Source organism: Cetorhinus maximus, chromosome 18 (genome assembly GCF_964194155.1).
Source record: "Cetorhinus maximus chromosome 18, sCetMax3.hap1.1, whole genome shotgun sequence".
Classification (NCBI taxonomy): Eukaryota; Metazoa; Chordata; class Chondrichthyes; order Lamniformes; family Cetorhinidae; genus Cetorhinus; species Cetorhinus maximus.
Window position 1 is genome coordinate 38498632 of NC_135896.1, and position 23978 is coordinate 38522609.

Here is a 23978-nt window from a genome sequence, read left to right on the forward strand (position 1 = left end):
CCTTTATATTTTGTTTTTGCAACAAAAAAAAATCTATTCGGTGCCCCAAGCAAGCAGGAAAGGCAAAGGAGGGCAACAGAAATCATATAGCTAAATGATTTCCACTCCGATGACACTGAATCAAATCAAATAGCACAAAGAATTGTGGAAATTTTACACTTGTGTATCTGTGATCTTTTACACTTGTTTAGTAGAAGCATCTCACAAATACACAGTCACAAATTTTCTTTCTACCACTTATTTTTTGTAAATAACCTAAGTACAACTGTAGAGCTCTTAGAATCTCTTACTTAATTGTTATATTGTGATCTGCTGAGATAGAGATTGATGCACTGGGTAGTAGAGATTTTGCAAACATAAAACAAGTTAAATAATTCCTAAATAAATTATAAAGGTATTTGGGTGAAACCATGCCATCAAATCTAGTTTTCGGAAACAAAATCACATTTGAGCTAATCCTGCCCAGGATTTCCTGAAACATTCGCACCATCTCCAAAATATGTCTGCCAAAAACCTCTGCCACTCATTTACATAACTTCATTGTTACACCGAACACTCCATCTCGCATTGTGATAGGTGTGGTTCCGCGATTGGACAACATTTGCTAAATAATTCTGTGTGCTAAGAATTACACTGACAACCAATTTAAGATTGTCAGTCAGGCTTGCAGTATGACGCATTTGCGTGTATTGGGAGCACTGTCCTTTGGAGGCAGAAAAAAGTATCATTTTTCAGCAAGATTCAAATTCTTCATTTTAAGTTCCCCTTTAGTATACCATCAACTTATTTAAGTGAATGTTTAATCTGAATGTTTATATTGCAAGATCCAGACCATTCTTCATTGATCCTTGTGTAAGAGTAATTTCTACAAGATTGTGGTCATCAATTTTCTTTATACCACTTATGTTTTGTAAATAACTAAATGCAGAGACCTTAGAATCTCTTACTTCTTTGCCAGTATGTGATTTGCTGAGAGATGGAAATTGATGCATTGGATAGGAAAGATTTTGCAGGAATGAAGTTAATTAAGTAAATTCTAAACATTAAATTATAAAGGGTGATCTAGCCTGGTCCAGTCATAGCTACTATTCAAATCTAGTTTTCTGGAAAAAAATCATATTTGGTTCCTCTGGACTAGTTTTTAATTATCAAGGACTAACATAGCTTTAAAAAAAAATGTTTAATTTTGGAATTCATTTTTTTTTAAATATAGAATGAGGTAAAATGTTGGCAGCTCACCACCACCTTCTCAAGGGCAATTAGGGATGTGCAATAAATGCTGGCCTAGCCAGCGAAGCCCACATCCCGTAAATGAATTTAAAAAGTGGTGCATATAGTTTTCATCAACTTTATTAAGAAATCACTAAAAACAATCATTAGTTTAACCCCCTACCCAGCCACCTGAAATATAGAAGTTAGAATGTAAGGTAGTCTTTCCAAGCAGCGGAAATAGGTCAAAATGTTATGCTGTCCAGGGCATGAGCTGGCAGGTGGTGGGGGAGGGGTGCATGAAATAAGATTGCATGGTACAGGTAGCATGCCTGTCACCTACCCTTTCCCCTGGGGGGAATCCTGCAATTTTGCCCAGGGACTTGGCACAAGGCATGGCCACCCTCCCACTGGTAGGAGGCTAGGTGTCGGGTGGCCTGCTCATTCTTGGACCAATTAATGGCAACTTAAGCGCCTCCACCTGCCACCACTGGTATTTTACCAGCGGGCTGGGGTGGCCATGCCATGTGCCAAGTCCCTGGGCAAAACTGCAATGCTTCCCCCCCCCCCCCCCCAAGGAAAAGGGTCGCCCCCAGCTTGTCCTTCTCTACCCAGCTTTCCAATAGCTGTCCCCTTGACAGGGTCCGGCTGACTGGCCCTGGTGAAGGTGCACCAACTTACCTTCTAGTCTGGCCTACTCTGGCTCCTTATGGGAGACTGACCTTAATCCTAGCAATGGCCACTGCTCCCAGGATTGGAGATATGCTAACCATCCTCCCACATAGGGGCGGAAGCCAGACTCAGGCAGTTAGCTGCCTGATGCCCGTTAAGTTTGGCCATGGTTTCCCGGGCTGATGGAGGAAGGCTTGCTCCTGACTTTTCAGTCAGTGGGCAGAAACACTGCCTCCTGGAAAGATTACGGCCGCAGTTTCTCTTTTTCTCTACAACCTCTTCCCTCTAGTATCATGAAAACTTTGATCAAGCCATACCTCAACCCTCTAAATTCCATGGAATATATCCCTAGTTTGTGTAATCAGTCATTGCAATTTACCCCTTAGAGTCCAGGTATCATTTTAGTAAACGTGTGCTCCAAGGCAAATGAATCTTTCCTAAAGTGTGTTGCTCAGAATTGCTCAAAGTGTTCTAAGTCTTTGCACAACTGAAGCATGACTTATACACACGTAAACTCTAGTTCTCCAGGCATAGAGACCAGCATTCTACTAGCCTCTTTAATGACTTTCTGTCCATTTTCAAGACAGTTCCATTATTTATCCATCTGACCTCCAAGTTCCTTTGGACCACCACTGTTTCCAGCTTTTCATTATTTGTAAAATACTCCGTTCTATCCATTTTAGGTCCAAAGTTGATGCCATCACATTTGCCCACATTGAAATTCACTTGTCACAGTTTTGCTCAATCATTTCTTCTATCAAAACCATTCCATGAATGCTCTGCCTCTAAAGCAGGTCATTGGTGATTGTCTGATGGTGCGACATTCATCTATCAATACCTCTTTGTAAATGTTATGAATCCAACTATACTGCTTATAATGCTGCCTACCTTTGCGTTATCAGCATACTTGAATATGTGGCTTTCTATTCCATCATCTAAGTCATTAATAAATATGGTGAATAGTTGAGGTCCCAACACATATCCTTCTGAGACATCTCTGTCACACCCTGCCAACTAGGGTACCTGCTGATTATCCTAGCTCTGTCATTTTCCACTCAGCCAATTCCCTAACTAGGGTCAATAATTTGCTTCCAATTCCATGGGCAGAATCTTACCCTCAGATGGCGTACGGGCCCCACCAGCTTGGCGGCGGGCGACCAGCCAACCCCCGCCACTGAAACGGGGCCCGCCGCCATTTTAAGTGAGCGGGCTAATTAAGGCCCGCCCAGCGACCTGCCCGACCTATGCACTTCCTGTGCAGGGAGGGGGGAAGGGAATCCCCAACTGTCAAAGAGCGCACTTCTCCCTGAGGCAAAGTCCTGTCTCAGGGAGATTAGTGACAGTGTCAAAAACATTAAAAATAGAAACATTAAAAAATTATTAACATGTCCCCCTCATGTGACAATGTCACACGAGATGGGACATGTTAAAAAACACCACATAAACTTTATGAAATTTTTAAAATACGGACATGAAACTTCATTCCGCCAGTGGATGAAGTTTCATTAATAATCTGGAGCCCGCTGGGGCTCCTGGCCTGCCCGCCAGCCTTAAGGTTGGACGGGCAGGTCTTTAATTACTTTAATTAGTCTGTCAATGGCCTCAATTGGCCATTGACAAGTTGGCGGACGGACAGCTGATTTCGTTGTCCGCCCGCCTTCCTAAAAATTTAAATGGACTGGGATAACGTCGGGGATTCCTCCCGATGTCATCCCGTGTCATTTTCTCCTCGGCGACCGGGCCCCGCCCCCAAATCACCAAGGGGAAAATCCTGGCCCGTGTGTTTCAACTTTAACTAACAAGAACTTATGAGGGACATTATCAAATGCCTCTGGATGTCCATATGAATAACATCCATGGGAATCCATGGCCAGAAACTCCCCCCACGACGGGGGGGTTGTGCGGGGGTGGGCGGGGGCAGGCGCGAACCCGATCAGCGCTGCGCCGCCATTTTATGTGGTCAGGCCAATTAAGGCCCGCCCATCATGATGCGCGCCTGGAAGTGCTGTGTGCTCCCTGTGCAGGCGGGGGTGGATTCCCTATGTGGTTCCCTGCGCTCTTTCACACATGCACGCGAAAGAGCGCAGAGATCTCCATGAGGCACAAAGGTGCCTCAGGGAGATTTGTTTCAGTCTTAAACTTTAAAATAAAGGATTTTTAAACTTTTAAAACATGTCCCCTCATGTGACATTATCACATGAGCTGGGACATGTCAAAGAATAAATGTATCATTTTTTATTAGATTTTTAAAACGCTCATGAAACCTCATCCCGCCCATGGATGAGGTTTCATGAAACATGCAAAGGCCGCCTGGGCTCTTCGCCTGCCCGTAAACCTTAAGGTTGGACGGGCAGCTCAATAAATTGAGTTAATTAGTTTTTAACGGCCTTAATAGGCCTTTGACAGTTTGGCAGGCGTGCAGCCGAGTTGGCTGTGCACCCACCAAACTGACAATCTAAATGACGTGCAGTGACGTCGGGATGCATGCCCGATGTCACTGCGCATCAGCGAGCAGGCCCCTCCCCCCCGCTTGCCAACGGGAAAATGCTGTCCCATGTGTTTCTTTTGATATTTTAGAATAATAAATCTGTAATAATTTATACATCAAACTGTTTTTTTGGAATAAGGAGCATCATCACAGTGAGGAATGTCAGGGCTAGAGAACATAAGAACATAAGAAATAGGAGCAGGAGTAGGCCATTTGGCCCCTCAAGCTTGCCCCGCCATTCAATAAGATCATGGCTGATCTGCCCCTTTCATACCAGCTCCTCATAGCCCTCAACTCCCCGATATTTAAAAAATCTATCTACCTCCTCTGTAAATACTTTCAGTGATCTAGCCTCCACAACCCTCTGGAGTAGAGAATTCCAGACATTCACCACCCTCTGAGAGAAGAAATTCCTTCGCATCTCAGTTTTAAATGAGTGGCCCCTTACTCTGTAACTATGTCCCCTAGTTCGAAATTTCCCCACATCTTCTCAACATCTACCCTGTCAAGCCCCCACAGGTTCTTGTACGTTTCGGTTAGATCACCCCTCATTCTTCTAAACTCTAATGAATAAAGGCCTAACCTGTTTAGCCATTCTTGATAAGTCAACCCCTTCATCCCAGGAATCAGCCTAGTGAATCTCTTTTGAACTGCCTCCAATGTCAGTATATCCTTTCTTGAATACGGGGACCAAAACTGTACACAGTACTCCAAGTGCAGCCTCACCAACACCCTATACAGTTATAACAAGACTTCCCTATTTTTAAACTCTGACCCCCCTAGCAATACGGACCAAAATTCCATTTGCCTTCTTAATTACTTGCTGCACCTGCATGCTAACTTTTTGTGTTTCATGCACAAGAACACCGGATCCTTCTGTGCTGCACTTTTTTGGAATCTCTCTCCATTTAAATAATAGTTTGCCTTTTGAGTCTTCCTACCAAACTGCACAACCTCACACTTTCCTACATTAAACTCCATCTGTCAAGTTTTTGCCCACTCACTCAATCTATTTATGCCCCCTTACAGATTCCTTATGTCCTCATCACAACATGCCCTCTCACCTATTTTTGTATCATCAGCAAATTTGGATACATTACATCTGCCCCCTCCTCCAAGTCATTAATATAGATAGTAAATAATTGAGACCCTAGGACTGATCCTTGTGGCACTCCACTAGTTACATCTTTCCAACCTGAAAAAGACCCATTAATCCTGACTCTCTGTCTTCTGTGTGTTAACCAATCTTCAATCCATGCTAATACATTACCCCCAATACTGTGAGCTCCTACATAACCTTTTATGTGGCACCTTATCGAATGCCTTCTGGAAATCCAAATACACTTCATCTACCAATTCCTCTTTATCAACTCTGCTCGTTATATCCTCAAAGAACTCTAGCAAATTTGTCAAACATGATTTCATGAAATGCTTTCCAGCTTGACATCAAGCACTCCCATGCCAAGCACAAAATGACCAGAAGCAGAGTAAAACTCCCACTACCCTTCCATAACAACACAACCTAAGGCCAAACTGTGACGTACTCCATCAGTGTGTCACTCTTATTTGCTGTAGTAGTTATTTTTGAGGCTTCTCATCAGATTTTCACTTTAGTCCCAATGGGTGCTGTAGACTGGGGTAGTTTAAACTGTAATCTTCTGTTCATCAGAAACTGAGTTGCTATAACTATTCAAACTAATTTCAGTGAATACCACAATAGTCAGCAGTGATGCTTTAAAATAATTTTGGATAGATTTCCACCTTGCTGCCAGATAAGAAAGTAAAGCTTTTTGATGAAGTAATCTGAAAATAAGTGGTAAAAAGAAAATCAGTATAAATCACTTTGTTTCTATTTACAAATGCAGTTTTAAAGCTATAAAAATATTGTAGAAATGCTTTCCCAAAGCAGTACTTTGCATAACTTTCACCTTTATTATTTTGACATTTATCTAGTCTCAAACTTGATTGCCTTTTTGCTTAAATTTCATCAACCTGTGATCATTTTACCATGTTGATTTACTGGTTCTAAGGAAATAAAGCTTTTGCTACTTTTAGTTTGCTAAGTATTTATCTCTGATCTGTCAGATAATTGACGCAGCAGTTCAAGCCACCGGAAATCTCACTTGTGAACTGGGTGACCTAGCGCTAAACATTATGCTAGAAGAAACAAAATACTTCCTGGGAAGGTACTGTAAACCCTGTGAAATATTGATAGTGTTACAGATTATTAACTGAATGCTATTAGATCATGACTCAGAGGCAGCCACAAAACCCAGAGGGTTATAGAGAATTATACAAATGAAGAGTTTTTTTTTAATTTCCATATTTCTGAACAGAAATTTATTCTTAAACTGGGTAGTGCAAACCAGGAAAAAGTTTATCAGGTATTGTTGAGATGAAGTGTAAAGTATCAAGCCTGGTGTAAGTAAGTAGCATCTCCAAGCCTTAGCTTTGGAAGTTATTTTCCTTCCATTTCTCTAAATTTGTACATGCTTTTTCTGACCTAAATAGCCTTTAGGAGGAGCTTTTAATGTATATAGTTATCTAAATGCAGCGGATACCACATGCACTTTGAACACACAGGTATTGGCATAGCCACAGAAGAAGATTAATAACCCCATTGGCCATGTCTAATCTGGGCCTCTTGTTGTCATCGTCGTCTTTCCCTTGTTTTGAGGATACCATCAGCTCAGGGTCAGGGGTTTCTGTCATGTGCCTTCATGTGACTGAACAGGACAATTCTTGACCTGGAGATCTTTGGGCACATCGGGCAGGATATCCCACAAGGTAGCAGGACCCAGAGTGCCGGATTTGCTCCCTTTCTTTTCATCTTCTGCTGCCGTACTGCCTCCTCACTAAGATGTTAGGACTGGAAGCTGGATGCTGCTTGATGGATGAGTTGTTGCCATTTTGAGAGATTGGTAGCAAGCTCCTCCCAGTCATTGATGTCAATGCTGCCGTGCTTCAAAGAGTGTCTTTGAAGCATTTTGTTTGTCCTCCCTGAAACTCTGACCACTTGAGAGTTGAGAAAACAGGAACTGGAGTGGCTTTTCGGCCATCCAGACACAGTGTCCAATCCGTCATAGTTGATTTTGCAGGAGTTTGCCTGAATGTTCGTGGAATTGGCTTCAGGAAGGACGCTAGTGTTGTTCAATGGCCTTCCTATTGAATCTGAAGGATGCAGCTGAGGCATTGCTAATGGAATTTCTCTTGTGCTTTTATATGTCGCTGATTCACAGTCCAGGTCTCACTGCAGTGCAGGAGTGTGGTGACAACAACTGCGCTGCACACTAAGACTTCTGTTGATTTGAAGTGATCTTTGTTGTCGAATGCCTGCTGCTGTAGTTTGTTGGAAGTCTGAACTTGTACAGCTGATCCAGTGTTGGATCTCCTCACCAATAGTAGCCTTTTGAGGGAGTGTGCTGCAAAGGTATGGGAATCACTTAACATATTCCAGAGTCCCTCCTTCAACATATTTGGAAGGTGGAATATTTGGACGGAGTCATCCCAGATTTGCAATAAGTGCAGTAGCGAGCTGGCAAAACGTGACGGGTTTTCACGCCGTATCACCACAAACCCGCCGCATTAACTATGCATTCCCAGGAAACATGCCGTCTACATGGCTGCCGGGCTCTCATTCGCCTGCCACACCATCACCTCATCACTTCATCACGCTGGGCACCATATTTAAAGTCCAGCCGCACGCACATATCGCAGTGCTTCCAGCCCACGACTAATGCAGGGAAGATGTCCACGAAAGACATAAAAACCACAGCCCCCACGTTTAGTGATGTATCACTGGGATGCCTTTTGGACACCATGGAGGCCTGCCGCGATGTCCTCTACCCCCGCTCAGGCTGCAGGATGGGCAGCAGCATGACCAACCGGGCTTGGGAGAATGGTGGCAGTGGTGATCAGTGCCAATGCTGCACAGAAGAGGTTGGCCATCCAATGTAGATCAAGGATGAATGATCTCATCTGTCCAGCCAGGGTGTGACAACCATCTCATCATTCTAAACTCACACACTCGAGCCCACCACACATTCACTGGCATCTCACTCATTGCCAGCTCAAGGGGCACCACCACCCATTCTCACACACACACCCTCATATATTTATCTGGCCTCAACTCCTCTAGAGACTGCCTCTTCAGCCCTCACCATTGTGTACCCCCACACACACCCTGGGTTACCCTTCTTCCCCAGTACAGCCCTCGTCCTGCAGCCTCTTCCCTTGCCTGAGGCCACTTCTCCCCCTTCGCCAATTAAGCCGTGGCCCTGCAGCCATTGAAAAGCCAGCCACATAGGGCTGGTCTGACAGGTAGAGACCTGCCATGAGCCCCCCTAAAAGTGATGTGGTGCTGCCTGTGAAGCCTGACGCTGATGACTGCGAGTGCTGCCTGTAGCAAGGTAGGCAAACAAATCTTTAAGTCCTGAGCAAAGTGCAGCCCACCAGGTGCACGTCGCTTATGTGCTGTTGTGAAACACGCCCCGATGTGGACGGACGATCCAGCCGGGAGGGATGATTCCGGGGAGGCCTAACAATGAAATGCTGATGTGTTACAAGGAGGTTCCCGAAGTCCAATAGCGGAGAACACGGGCCGAGCGGACAATCGCGAACTGGTTTCACCCCGTTGTGAAACCAATCGTGCCATATTGTCCGCTCCCACCACCGAACACGCCAATACCGACGGGCATGGAAAATTCCGGCCTTTGGCTTACCAGGTCTGTGTCAATGTGAGTTTTATTTTGGTAACATTCAAGGACAGACCAACTTCTTCTGTGCAGAATTGAAGAGATTGAGAGTGCCTTGCAAACCTGGTGCAGAGTGGGTAATGGCACTGCAGTCATCCACAAACTGCAATAATGGAGAGAGTTTTTAGGTCAGCGAGCGGGAGCGGGGCCCACTCGCCAACACGTAAAATAATGCGAGGTGACATCGGGCGTGCGTCCCAACATCACCCCACGTCATTTCAGGTCGGCGGGCACACAGATGAGTCAGCTGCGCGCTCGCCGACCTGTCAATGGCCACTTAAGGCCATTAATAAAGTAATTAAAACACTTAATGGACCTGCCCGTCCAATCTTAAGGTTGGCAGGCAGGCGAAGAGCCCAAGTGGCCTTCAGAAAAAACATGAAACCTCATCCACAGGTGGGTTGAGGTTTCATGAGGGATGTAAAATGTTCCAGAAATTTTTAAATAAAAGTAATGGATGTGTCCCAGCTCATGTCACATGAGGGGACATGTCAATAGTTTTTTTTCTCATCTTTATTCAATGTTTGAAACCTGAGCCAATCTCCCTGCGGCTGCACTTAGCCTCAGGGAGATCTGTGCGCTCTTTTGTGCACATACGCAAAAGAGCGCACTCCCAGCTCAGCAAATCCTCCTGCCGCCTGCACAGGGAGCGCATAGCACTTCCTGGTGCATGTCACGCTGGGCGGGCCTCAATTGGCCCGCCCATGTAAAATGGCGGCACGCCCCCAAGGGGTGGCGTCGATTGGGAACCCGCCCACTCGCACCTGTTCCAGCACAACCCCCCCAATAGGGGGAAGATCCTGCCCAATGTATATTTAGGGTGGTCATTTTAGTTTTGGCACAGAGGCGACTGAGGTAAATGAATTTCCCATCTAGATGGTATTTAATACTGACACCAGAGGGCAATTTATCATTGATGAGGTGAATAGCCACTGTCAAGTAGATTGTAAATTGTATGGGGGCTATCGCACAGCTTTGCTTGGCACCAGTCTGGATCTTGAACGTGTCTGTTTCAGACCTCCCACTCAAGACAATTACAGTCATATCATCATAAAGCAATTGCAAGATTGTAATGAAGGTTCTTGGACATGTAAATCTTTGGAGCTCAATCCACAGAGCCTCACAATTTACTGAATCAAATGCTTTGGTCAGGTTGATAAATGAAATGAAGAGTCCCTGGTGCTGTTCTCAACATTTTTCTTGGATTTGTCTGGCAACAAAGACCATGTTGGAGGTTCCTCTGGAAGTTCTAAAGTCGCACACTGTCTCTGGGAGGATTTCCTCTGCCATAGAAGGTAGATGATCCAGGAGAATGCACCTCAGGATTCTCCAAGCTATGGAAAAGAGGAAAACACCTCAATCATTTACGCAGCATGATTTATCTTCCTTCTTGAGTCGTTGTATTCCTGAAGTTGGGGGAGGGAGGAGTTCTTTTTCCTCCCAAATCCGTAGGATGAGTGAGTCTTGATGTGAACAAATGTCTGCCAGCTTTGAAGGCCTACACTAGAATGCCATCAAGGTCACAGGCTTGGTTGTTTTTCAAGCATTTGGTTACTGGTTTCAGCTCCCTCGTTAACGGTAGTTCACCCATGGATCCTACCACAGGGCACTGGGGTGGATAGCCTGGAGAGTATCAGCTGCCACTGTGGATTCACAGCTGAGGAGTTATTCAAAGTGTTCTTTCCAGCATTGCTGGATGGCATAGTGATCCTGTGAGCAAAGAGAATTTCGTCCATTTAACCTTGGTGGCTTCAAAAAAGCTTTGCATGTCATGATTATCAGAATATTGTTCGATCTCTAGGCTTTCTGTTCCCACCACCTGTCCTTTATCTTTGGACATCTTGGGGCTTCAGCTTTGAGTTGTTGGAATGCTGTCTTCCTAACCTGTAACCTTAGGTTGTTCTGTCAATGAAGGCTGCTTGATTTTGTTCCAGCAGGTCACATATTTGAGCATAATTTTCGTCGAATCAGCCCTGGTGACAGCAATACCCAAACACAATGGCCTGGGTATTAGAGTCTAGTACAGCTGACTTCGTTTCATCCCACTGTTCTGGAATTGAGTTGGATGTGTGAAAATTTTCCAGATTTGCCATGAAATTCCTCTCTTCAGTTGGGTGCTTCAAGACTGAGAAATTGATCTTCTTCCTCTTGGAATTTTGGGCCTTGCGATGCCTTTAATTCATCACAAATCGAACAAGTCGATGATCTGTCCAGCAGGATCAGTTCCCTGCATGGATCAAGTGATATTGACATCAGTTGATGACTAACTTCGCCAGGCCCAAGAGGAGGTCCACCCCATTCTACACTGGGTGGCCAAAGATCAGGAACATAGGACAGAAAAGCTGCCATAAATTAAGCAGCAGGTCCTTCCAATAATGGAAGAGGGTCTGCAACCTTTCTCACTCTTTATATATACCTACACCACATGAAGTGCAGTGGTTCAAGAAGGCAGCTCACCACCACCTTCTCAAGGGCAGTTAGGGATGGGCAATAAATGTTGGCCTAACCAGCGGTGCCCACATCCCATGAATGAATAATATATATATATATATATATATATGTGTATGTAGAACATGGACTCACCCAGGCTGGAAAAGTTACAAGTGGCCTGTGAATCCATGAAGTGACTTAAAAATCTATTTGACGGAACTGCTCAATCTCAAACTCCTGCATCTTGAGGTGCCATCTCTCCAACTTTTTAAACCTTAAAATTAATAAATGGACTCAGCAGTTGGACCGCCATTTCATCCCACTAAAAGTGAAATAAATATTTTATTTTTCTCTTGTGGGATTTAATCCAGCCAAGAATTCTGGGTCTGAAATTGTTGGAACAAAAACTTGTTTTCCTTAGCTTCCGATAATAGGAAACATATGTGCTGTGGAGAAGCGTCATGGCAAAGCTAATGCTTAGTTTCTGAGAAGTGAGGTTAAATCATAGCTTCAAAACTTCTTATTGTGTTGCGTAAGAACTGCTGCTGGAATGTCTGAAGATTGCAGTTACCAGGGAGGAAATAGTTTCTTCATTACTGAATGGTTACCTTCTGTGAAAGAAAACCACTCAAAATTATAATCTGCCTAAGAATTAATTTTAAACTGGGTTGCAATAACTCCCTCCCATGCTGTTATTTAATATTTCAATTCTTAGCATTGAAGCCTTCAGGTTTTGTAACTAAATCTGATGAAGGAGAGATTTAGGAGGCAAATGGCTATAAGTCTGAGTCACAGAAGATGAAAATTCAAGTTCACAAGTGTTGGAGAGCAGACATGGTTCCTAGTTCGTGGAGAGACTACACCAACTGAACTGTACAAATTGGCCATGATCCTTTTCCCTAATAAACTGGTTAACATGGCACCAGTGTCATGCCTGGAAAATGTGTGCAGCACTTTTTTCAATTTGGGCTCCAAGGGGTTCCACACCTTGCCACTCGTGGGAAAGTATATGTGAGAACAGAAGACTGTGGGGAATCCAAATTTCAATACATGAGGAGTCTATTTGATCTGATCTTTGAAGGAGTTATCCATTTAGTCTCACTAAAAGAAAAATAACTATTTTGTTTTTCTCCTGTCTAATTAAAGCCAGATATGGATCTTGGGACTGAAACTGTTGAGATAAAAACATTTCCTTCCTGAGTTTTTGTTAAAGGAAAACATGGAGGGTTTTATGGAGCCCTCAAGCGCGCAAAAGGTGGTGTGCAGAATGGCTTAATTAGCTGGGATATAAAATTTAGATTTCCTGAAGGCGGGTTGAGATGCCGAAATAAAGTCAGCAGTGTGTTTGCAGCATGTTGAGCTTCTCGCCGGCCTCTGGTTGGTTCTTACTTGTAACACATTTGCATTCCATGAATACTCATTAGCGTAAAACCCTTTTTAACCACCTTCAAAACTACCATCCCTATCTTCAAAATAAAGGTATTGGTGCACGAGAATCTCTTGGCACCCGATTCCTACTTATTTAAAGGTGACGTGCTCCAGTCTGCTTTGTGCAGTTGTGTGTAAGATCAGCGGTTTACCTTGTTTAACTCTAGAGCACAAGGGAGGGGAACAGGAGAATGACAGCTTGCATAGAGTCTGGGGCCAGCAAGGGTGAGTCAGTGGTTGGGGGTGGTGGGGGGCTGGGGGTGGGGGGGGGGGCGGGGGGGTGTGGTTGGTGGGGTTGGTGGTGCTTTATGTGAATGGGTCTGGTGCATGGAGGAGTGGAAGAGGGGTGACAGAGTGTGGGGTCAAGTGAAGGGCCTGGCATCCTGGGTGTGGTGGGGTGGCGGAGTGGCCAGTCAAGGTAAGAAAATAAGAGGCTTGAATGGCAGCATCAGTACTGTCCAAATGTGTGTCCGTGCCTGGGTGTTGGCTGGCAGAGTCCTTACAGGGTTTTGAGTTCACCTACAACATTTCAATTATCCCAGCTGAGAGTGATCTCGGACTTTATGTAAAAAAGTACATTCTGATTTCATTCCTAAATGGCCTTGCACAGATTTTACGATTATGCCCCCTTGTTCTTGGTTTCCCATCAAAGGAAACAGTTTATTTCTATCTACCCTATTAAATCCTTGTAACCTCAGTCATGTCACCCCACCAACCCCCACCACCATCTTCTATATTCAATGTTACTGATAAAACAGAGAAAGCCAAGAAAATTCAATGACCTAATTGTTTAATTACAAGTATTCTAAAGAAATACTTCATATAGTGATACAAATATGTTGATATTTTGTTTACAGCTCTTGTGGTACAAATAATAACGAGCAAAATGTAAAATATTTTCCAGCTTCCAGAATTCAGCAGAGGATTTTGAAAAAAACTGTTTTAACCATCCAAATTTCATTCCTGTTGTAATCTCAATCGCCAACAGCTGTGAAACTATCAGGTAAGTTTGTTATAACATCTCCCAAATTTAAAACAAGTCAAGCATCATGCAATGTTAAGCATAAACCATGGTGTATAGGCGTGTAGACAGAAACGACTATGGGCTGAATTTCCCCTCCGTTGACGGGGAAGTTGATGGGCGAGCGTGTACTGGCGCGCTTCCGATCGGCACCCCCGATCAGAAGCGTGGCGCCATTTTACGTGGGCGGGCCAATTAAGGCCCGCTCAGCATGACATCCGCACAGAAGCGCTATGTGCTCCCTGTACGGGCGGAGGGGGGGAATCCCAAAATTGAGAGTGCGCTCTTTCGTGCATGCGCACGAAAGAGCGCACTCATCTCCCTGAGGCTAAGTGCAGCCTCAGGGTGATCGGTTCTAAATGTACAAAACCTAAAAATAGAAAAATAAAATTTCCCTTACACGTCCCCTCATGTGACAATGTCCATAATTTTTACGAAATCTTTATTTAAATTTTTTAAAGCCTACATGAAACTTCATCCCGCCCGTGGATGAGGTTTCATGTTTTTTCTAGTTCCCGCCGGGACTCCTGGCCTGCCCGCCAACCTTAAGGTTGGATGGGCAGGTCTTTTAATTACTTAATTGACCCTGTCAATGGCCTCAATTGGCCATTGACAGGTCGGCGGGTGTGCAGCTGATTTTGCTGCGCTCCCGCCTTCTTGAAAATTTAAATCGGGCGCGGTGACATCGGGAGTTCCACCCGATGTCACTGCACGTCATTTTACGCGTTGGCGAGCGGGCCCTGCCCCCACTCGCCGACTTGTAAAATTCTGCCCTATGAGTTGCTGCAAGATAATTTAAAATATTTCTGTTTGGACAACAATTAGTTAAGAGACTTTAGTTAGATTTCTCAGATTGATTTGTAGGCCAATAAAATGTTAATTATATAAGAATCTCTTTGCAACCATAAATAGGTCACACTCAAGAGGTATGGTTGACACAAGGGATAGATATCAGTCCTCGATGCACCCTTTATCAAGGTGAAAATGAAAACAAAAATCATCAATTTCACAGGGCTGCATCTGGTACCCCAAGAAATATGTTCAATGCTCACAAGAGTTTTTTTAAATTTCTACTTACCTTCCTGTGGAGCTGGGAGGAGCAGGAGTGGCCCAGTTCTACGGCATTGCTGAGGGCTACTGATGGTCCACGACTGACCCTTCTCCCATGCTCTTTCTCCAGCACCAGCCACCCACCGCTGTCCTGCACCCCCAGCCCGCCCCCGCCCACCCCAATAAACACCTTCCAAGATTTGCTTGGGGGCTGCTGCCAACAAGGCAGTAGACCCAAATTTCAGTTTTGCTTTTGGACAAGCTACCTCTAGAGGCATGACAGATGCTGGCAGCTCACATACATTATTAAAATGAAGCCCAATTTTGGATGAGACTTGGGCCTCGGTATTTTACTGCTCGCATGCATCATGTGCCTATTTTGGAGCCAAAAATGGGACCAAACTACTTTCTACCTGAGGCTGTTCGATTTCACCTAATTTTTTTCAATGAAATAGAAGCAAAATAATTCCTCAATGGAAATGAAAATCAAGAGAGTTATATAAATGACCACTAATCAAATATCAAATAATCGCTTTACACTATTGACCAAAGTTAAAATTACCCCTCAATAGATTTACCTTTGCAAGTCTCCTCTCAAGGCTTTGTTGGGTTTAAACATGTGAGATTTATGAACTTTTTGTTCTGCTTTCAGGGATTATCTGAATAAAAATAAGAAAATCACAAATATTGTGCTGAAAGAAAATATCCTTTCAATTCTGAATGAAACGGAAAAGAGGAGAAAAGGCATTTTGTTAAAGACCTTGTTTTGTAAATTAAAGGTATGGTGTGAACGAAGTGTAAGCACATCCTAAAAATGAACTTTGAAGGACTGTAGAAGCAGCTTATTGTAAAATTGAGAAATGTTGAGTAAGATTCTTCATCTTCTTAAGTATATGATGTATAAAAGCTTGAGTATACTGTGCTCAATCCCTGGCATTTTCTGCAGTTTTAACTCAACTTTGTTAAAAAAAAAATATTCAATTTGCATTGCCTTTGACAATGTGCAAATCTGCAATTGAAAGGATTCCATAAAATTTGGAAATATCTGGCTTAACAAATTGTTGACTCTTGTTCAAGGTCAGATTATGAAAGGAACAGTTATTTTCCACTTAGATAATTTGAGTTATTATAAATTAAGTCCTTTACATTCTTCCTCAGCCTCACCTCAAAAAGCTGGTGACAGATAAATGGCTTGCCTGCCCGGAGCCTATAGAAAAAATCTTTGAAATAACAGAGGAGCATCTCACAAAGTTAAAGAAATTGAAACCACCACAGTATCAGGTATGTCACAAACAAGCATTTTTTCTATGAGAGAAAACACATCATGATAAACAGCTTTTTCAAAAGCATACTATTAGCACCGTAAAGATCACAATCAACGGCTAGCTTGCTGCTGTTTTTAAGAGAATGTTAGCACACTGCTGGTAGGTCAATAAATAAATGTCGGAGGGGAACTAAGCCATACAAAGCCCCAGAATCATTCTGCACTATCTTAGCTAGCCTCCGCCAGAATGGCAGATGGGGCATGTAATTAGCCTTAGTAGCCCTGGACTGGGGAAAGAGCAACAGTTAGACTGAACTCTTACTTGTGATCGCTGCCCAGTGACCCTTGCACAGGGACCCATTCTGGAATCATACATGGTGTGGACGGAATCAAGAGTAATTGCAAAAGTTCACAATCACTGCTAAACATCAGATATCCAAATTGCAGCACTCATGGGGACACGGGTGGGACTTTTTCCAAAGACTTAGAGGTTTTTTTTTGAAAAATATACTTTATTCATAAAATATCTGGACGAACATTCCAAACCATTTCAAAATCACCATCACATATGTACAATCAGATTCAACTTTTACAACATGTATCACAAGGTGCATCAATACAATCAATGAATATTACAATCATTTCAATATGGTCAATGCAGACAATCAGACAATGGTATTGGAGTTGTCAACATACATCATGTTGCACTCTGAGGTGCTTCAATACATTTATAATACAATTAGCATTCAATGCAGACATTCATTTTGAGCTGTACAGCCCGAGGGGCTCTCAACAGTTCCCAGCCCCTCGGTGCACTGTGGCAGAAAGGTCTTAGACAGCGACCCTTCCCCATTGCGCCTTTGCGGCAGCTGCCCCAAGCTTTAGTGCGTCCCTCAGCACGTAGTCCTGGACTTTGGAATGTGCCACTCTGCGACACTCGGTCGGGGACAACTCTTTGCGCTGGAAGACCAACAAGTTTCGGGCAGACCAAAGAGCGTCTTTCACCGAGTTGATGATCCTCCAGCTGCAGTTGATATTTGACTCGGTGTGTGTCCCTGGGAACAGCCCGTAGAGCACAGAGTCCTGTGTCACAGAACTGCTCGGGATGAACCTCGACAGAAACCACTGCATCTCTCTCCAGAACTTCTTTGCAAAGGCACAATCCACAAGGAGGTGAACAACGGTCTCTTCCCCACCACAGCCATCTCGAGGGCAACGTGCAGAGGGGCTGAGATTCCTGGCATGTAGGAAGGAACTGACGGGGAGGGCCTTTCTCACCACCAGCCAAGCTATGTCTTGGTGCTTGTTGGAAAGTTCTGGCGATGAGGCATTCTGCCAACTGACTTTGACAGTCTGCTCGGGGAACCATCCCACAGGATCCACCCTCTCCTTTTCCCTCAGGGCCTCTAAGACGTTACGTGCCGACCACTGCCTGATGGACTTGTGGTCAAAGGTGTTTCTCTGCATAAATTTTTCCACGAGGGACAGGTGGTACGGCACGGTCCAACTACTTGGAGCGTTCCGCGGCAGCGTGGCCAGACCCATCCTTCGCAATATTGGGGACAGGTAAAACCTCAGCACGAAGTGACACTTGGTGTTTGCGTACTGAGGGTCTACACACCGCTTGATGCAGCCGCACACAAAGGTGGACATCAGTATGAGGGTGATGTTGGGCACGTTTTTTCCCCCTTTATCTAGAGGCTTGTACATCGTATCCCTGCGGACATGATCCATTTTCGACCTCCAGATAAAGCGAAAGATGGCTCGGGTGATCGCCATCGCGCAGGAGTCTGGAATGGGCCAGACCTGCGCCACGTACAGCAACAGCGAGAGTGCCTCACACCTGATGACCAGGTTCTTACCCGCAATGGAGAGGGAGCGTCGCTCCCACATGCCCAGTTTTCTTTTCACCATAGACACTCGCTCCTTCCAGTTTCTAACGCATGCCCCAGTCCCCCCGAACCATATCCCCAGCACCTTCAGGCCGTCAGCCCTGACGGTGAAGGGGACAAAGGATCGGTCAGCCCAGTTCCCGAAGAACATGGCCTCGCTCTTCCCACGGCTTACCTTGGCTCCCGAGGCCAGTTCGAACTGGTCACAGATGTGGATCAGTCTGCGCACCGACAGTGGATCCGAGCAGAAGACGGCGACATCGTCCATGTACAGGGAGGCTTTGACCTGAGTGCCTCCACTGCCTGGGATTGTCACTCCTCTTATGCCCGGATCCTTCCTGATGGACTCAGCAAAGGGTTCTATGCAACACACAAAAAGGACAGGGGAGAGAGGGCAGCCCTGCCTGACTCCAGATTTAATAGGAAAGCTATCTGATTCCTACTCATTGATTGAGACTGTGCTTCTGATGTTAGTGTAGAGCAATTGGATCCAATTGCAAATTCCCTCCCCAAAACCCATTTTGGAGAGCACATCCACCATGTAGGTGTGCAATATTCTGTCAAAGGCCTTCTCCTGATCCAGGCTGATGAGGCAGGTGTCCACACCCCTGTCCTGTGCTAGGCTGTCAGAGATCTTCCTGCCAGTGCACAGTGCAGGTCTGGCCAGGGTGGATCACTATTTCCAGAGCGGACTTGACACGATTAGCGATGACCTTGGACAGAATCTTATAGTCCACATTCAACAGTGAAATGGGTCGCCAATTTCTAATTTCCTCCCTTTCCCCCTTGTGCTGTAGATGAGGGTGATAATGCCTTTCCTCGTGGATTCTGACATGCTGCCTGCCAGGAGCATACTCTTGTACACTTCTAGCAGGTCTGGGCCGATCCAGTCCCACAGAGCCGAATAGAATCCGCCGGCAAGCCGTCGCTTCCGGGAGTTTTACTTTTCTCGAAGGACTCAAGAGCCTTAGTCAGTTCGTCACGAGTTAGCAGTTACTTAGAGGTACTTTTGGAAATGGAGGGGTGGGAGTGGTGCTGGCAAATTTGCAGCAGAGGACTGTGTGCTGGTTTCCCAATAGGCTGGCACCTCCTTACGATTTTTCCGGAGGTAGCTTCAAAAATTTGACAGTAGCTCGCCCAGCAGCAGTGGGAAGCCAACTAAGGCAAGTATTGAGGCAATTAGCGGGGCATTTTTGAATCAGAATGGATTTTTTCCAGCACACACAGGAGACCCCCCCCCGCCTTGCCTGCAGTTCATCTACATACAGAAGGCGAGGGTACAATGGGAGTTCAGAGCATCATGAGGTGCATATGCAGTGTTCACTTTAGAGCTAGGACCAAATCAGAAAGTCTCCAACTATCTGCCTGAAAAGGCTTGAAATTATGTGTTTCACCTGCAAACATAGTGACTGGATAGTCCTGGGTGTGAGGGATTAGCTGCCGGTCCCATCAGCAATATCATACCTCCAGCTTGTGCCACCCTCTCCTTCTCCATTTGCCTCAGCAGCATTCACAGTGGGGCTGCCAACCACCCTTCACTATAGGCGCTCTGATTGGTCCTCCTGTGTCTTCAGGCCAGCATCCCAGACTGGACAGTGAACAGGGTGGGCAGCCTCCTGTAAAACTATGCCAGTGAATGCACTCACAGCGAGTGGGGTTAGGGCCCAAAAATAGCCCCGCCCCCTGATTATTTTCTACCTTGGGAAAATGCAGCCCATAAAGAGCAACTGCAGTTGGCGGAATGTGCCCCATATAAAAACAAACCTTTAGAAGAGAAGTAGCAGCAGAAAACTGGAGAGGAAAAAGCCTCAACTTCCAAGAAAAGCTCTTTCATAAATATTTTATTTGGAAACAGGATATCCTTTCATAAGAAAAGGATTATCTCATGCCTGAATATAATGTGTTTGCTTTTAAACGGACTAAAATGTTCTGTATCCACACCCCTACTAGAATTATTTTTTCTCTTTTAACCAGGATCTATTGAAGAAAATCCATGAGCAGCTCATTACAGAATATATCCTAAGAATTATGAAGAAAAGGGTGATTTGCAAAACAGAAGATCAACAAAAACAATTGGCAGACCAGATACAGAATGAAGCTGATCAGTTACGGGAATTACTCCATTTCTTTGTAAGTAAAACCAAATGAGTTCTGAAAATGATGGGAACCAGGATGTGGCATTGGAAAGGATAAACAAGCTGCACAAAGGATTGGGAGAACCAGAGAGCACTAGAGTAAGAAATAGTGATATGTTAGGCCTAAATTAAGTTTACAGTGCCTGTATGTAAACACACAAACCTTGGCAAATAAGGTTGGTGAGCTGCAGGCACAAATAACTATATGTGTGATGTGGCGATAATGGCTCAAAAAAGGGTGGACTGGGCACTAAACATCCCTGGATACAAGTTGTTCAGGAAAGAAAGGTGGAGAGGTGACAGTATTGATCAAGGAGACAATCACAGTGCTGGAGAGAGAGGATGTCCTAGAGAGGTCATCAGAAAATCCATTTGGACAGAATTAAAAAACAATAGAGATACCATAATAGTACTGGTGTATTCTATAGACCGCCAATTATAGTGGGAAAGAGATACAGGAGCAAATTTGCAGGGAAAGTACTGTGAAGTTCAAACTATAGGGAGTGATAATGGGCTGTTTAATTATCCTAATACAAATTGGGTTAGTAATAGTGTAAAGGGCAGAGAGAGGGACATGTTGTTGAAATGTTCTTGATCAGTATGTTTCCAACCCAACTGGAAGGAGACCCTGAGGAATGAGTTGAGTAAAAAGTGGATCAAGCATCAAAACAGAATATTTAGACAACCGTGGCCATAGCATCATAAGGTTTAGGTCAGCAATGGGAAAAGATATGTTCCTTAATGTGGACCCTGTAAGAGATTTGAAAGTCATGGAGTTACGACATTCCAATGAAATCACCTGAGAGACTGAACTTATAATTCCATGACCCATGTATATATTTGTAATGTCATGAAGATCCTCAGCAATTCTTCCCATTGCCCATAGTGCAGCAACCTCACAGAGAGAGAAGTGTGTCTCTCTTACTGCTATCTACAGAAAGTAGATGGTTCTCAGGAAAAGTCATCGGGGAATCACCTCTTCTTCTAGTTGTGGAGCTTGATGGAAGCATGTAGCTGCTGCTGCAGCCTGTAAATAAAGTTCAATGTTTCTAATGAGAAACCTGTCTGGAAAATCAATTCCATAGCAGGAACAATCAAGAGTAATAATGCTTAATAATAGAAATGCATAACAATACATATGCATGTACATGGTGCTCCCTCCACCACTGGTACACAGTGGCAGCAGTGTCTTCCATCTACAAGATGCACTGCAGCAACCTGCCAAGACTTCTTCAACTGCACCCTGCAAATCTACAACCTCGAAGGACAAGGGCAGCAGATGCATGGGAACACCAGCGCCTGCAAGCTCCCTTCCAAACAACACACCATCCTGACTTGGAACTATGTCACCATTCCTTCGGTGTTACTGTGTTAAAGTGCTGTAACTCCCTTCCTAACAGCACCGGGCATGTACCCAAACCACATGAACTGCATTGGTTTGAGAAGGCAGCTCACCAGCACTTCACAAGGGCATTTAGGGATGGGCAACATATGCTGGCCTAGCCACCAATGCTTACATTCCCATGAACAAATACATTTTTAAAAATTACATCCAGATAAGTAGAGCCACTTGACCAGGGAAAATCTGAACAGTCTGGCAGATTATATGTACACGTCAATCCAAGAGGACTCAGAGTGGAGCAGGCTTGATGAGCCAAATGGCCATTTTTGCTCTGAATTTGCTATGTTGAAATGCTTACAGTGCACCGACCCAATGAGCATATGAAGAAGGCATTCTTTGCCACTTGAAGTCAACTTAAAATACCATAAAACACTTTAAGAAAAGCCTTCTGGTGTCGTATTATTGTATTGCTCATATCATCAGTTCAGTAAATGCTGTAAATTACAGTGAATTTACAAGCCACCTTCTGACATGTTTCTCTCTTCACTTTCAAGGGCAGAATTTTATGTTTCCCTGCTAGTGGGTTTGTAGGCAGGTCGGGGGAGGCCATGAAATTTTTCAGATGGCCTTCCCATTGGGCCCCCACCCACCCTGATCTTGCTGAAATTTTACATTGGAACACGTGAGGCCTAGGCCTGCCCTTGCCACAATTGAGGCCCTTGAGTGGCCAATTATTGACCATTCAAGGGCCTTTTCCCGCCTCAATTTTCAAGTTGGCAAGAAGAGTTCCGGGGTGGGGGTAATCGGAAAAGTGACCCTGTTGAGGCCTCAGGCGGGAAGGGAGGGGGTTTTGCCTCCATTAGCTGCCTCCTTTTAACATTGGGTGCTGCACCCCCCCCCCCCCCCCCACCCTCACCCCCCACCAAGAAGGACTGGCCCTTGCAGGTCTTCCCTCACCACCAACCTCTCCAAAAACACCTTCACCCTCCTCTGCCAAACCCTCTGGGCCTCACCTGCCCACCCCACCCTGAGACCTCCAAAACTTATCTGGTGCTGGACTCCAGGGCCTTAGGCTCTGTGGACTGCTTGCAGTCCCAGTCCTGCCCACTGCAGCTTCTGATGCTGCAGGGACTAGAGGGCTGCAGGCCAATCAGATTGGCGGGGATGTGTTGTCCACCAACTCTTCAGATAATGCGAAGGGAAACTCCACCATTCTAAAAGTCTTGGCCCAAATGTTCCTAGCTCAACTATTCTCCAATAGCAATAATATGATGGGATGTCATAGTAAATCTGAGGGTGTAATTGGCCTGGATTTTCATCCCCGAGGTGAGTAGCGGGAGTTGGGAGAATTCCCAGCTCGGCCTGCCTGCTTTGGGAGAAAGTGCCCACAAAGGCATTGCTAGGGACCAGGTGTGGAGGTAGGCTGCATAAAAGGCCCGCCTTGCTGCCATGGGACTCTGTTCCAGTTAAAATAAAAACACCGAGACCCTCCAACCCTCACCCTTCAAACACTCCCACACTCTATCCATGCCACCTCATGCTCCCCACCCACCCGCCATGTCCCTTGTATCCCCAATGCCAAGCTCTGTCCTTCCACCCACTCTCTATGGTCCCTCATGCCCCCATTGCCAATCTATGGCACTTCCATGCCCATTGACCCACTATACACTGTCTGGAACCAATGAACCCTATAGTGTATAGTAAGATGTTTAAAAAAAAGCTTTGAAATAATTTCATTCATAACTTTCTCCTATGCTGAAAAAAATTCATTTCACTATGAACTAATAAAAGTATCAATCATCCAGACCCTTTAAAGTATCAATAACAAAAACCACAAATCCTTGAAATCGCTTAACTTGTATGAACAAACATAGTGAAATTTACAGCTGTGATCAGAAAGTCTGATCTGTCAATCAAACAATATTTTCTCTGGGGCACAGGTATTTTAGTACTCTAACGGTTGCCTTTGCTCTCAGCCAAGTTTCATTATGTATGCTTTACTTAATTATGTGGGAAAGCCGCCAATGAGCCTTCCCACCCTGGATTTAGTCAGGTGGGGTCCCTACATCGCACGCTGTCACCCAATTAAATGCCCCCGCCTTCAAACTCACCTCCAAGGGGCCATTAAATTCCACCCAATGGGTGTCTGGTTTAATCCTCTTCTTCTTATTTTTTATGTTCTTAGATCACATATGCCATGACAAAATCACTGTTACAGTCTACCTCTATTGCAATAAATAGATCAGAGGTTCAGGGTGTTAATCTAGTAAGAAACCATCATTAATAATAACAA

At 44.7% G+C, this 23978-nt stretch overlaps 1 protein-coding gene across 5 annotated transcripts in view; it reads left to right on the plus strand.

The window, feature by feature from the left end:
- LOC144693088 (tumor necrosis factor alpha-induced protein 2-like) overlaps nt 1-23978 on the plus strand; it is a 56625-nt gene that overhangs the window by 24371 nt on the left and 8276 nt on the right. For all 5 annotated transcript variants that reach the window (XM_078562468.1, XM_078562471.1, XM_078562467.1 and 2 more), the window contains exons 7-11: nt 6455-6555; nt 13886-13984; nt 15705-15831; nt 16211-16333; nt 20183-20338. In XM_078562468.1, the coding sequence (XP_078418594.1) occupies nt 6455-6555; nt 13886-13984; nt 15705-15831; nt 16211-16333; nt 20183-20338 (606 nt within the window). The remainder of the gene's footprint in view (nt 1-6454; nt 6556-13885; nt 13985-15704; nt 15832-16210; nt 16334-20182; nt 20339-23978) is intronic.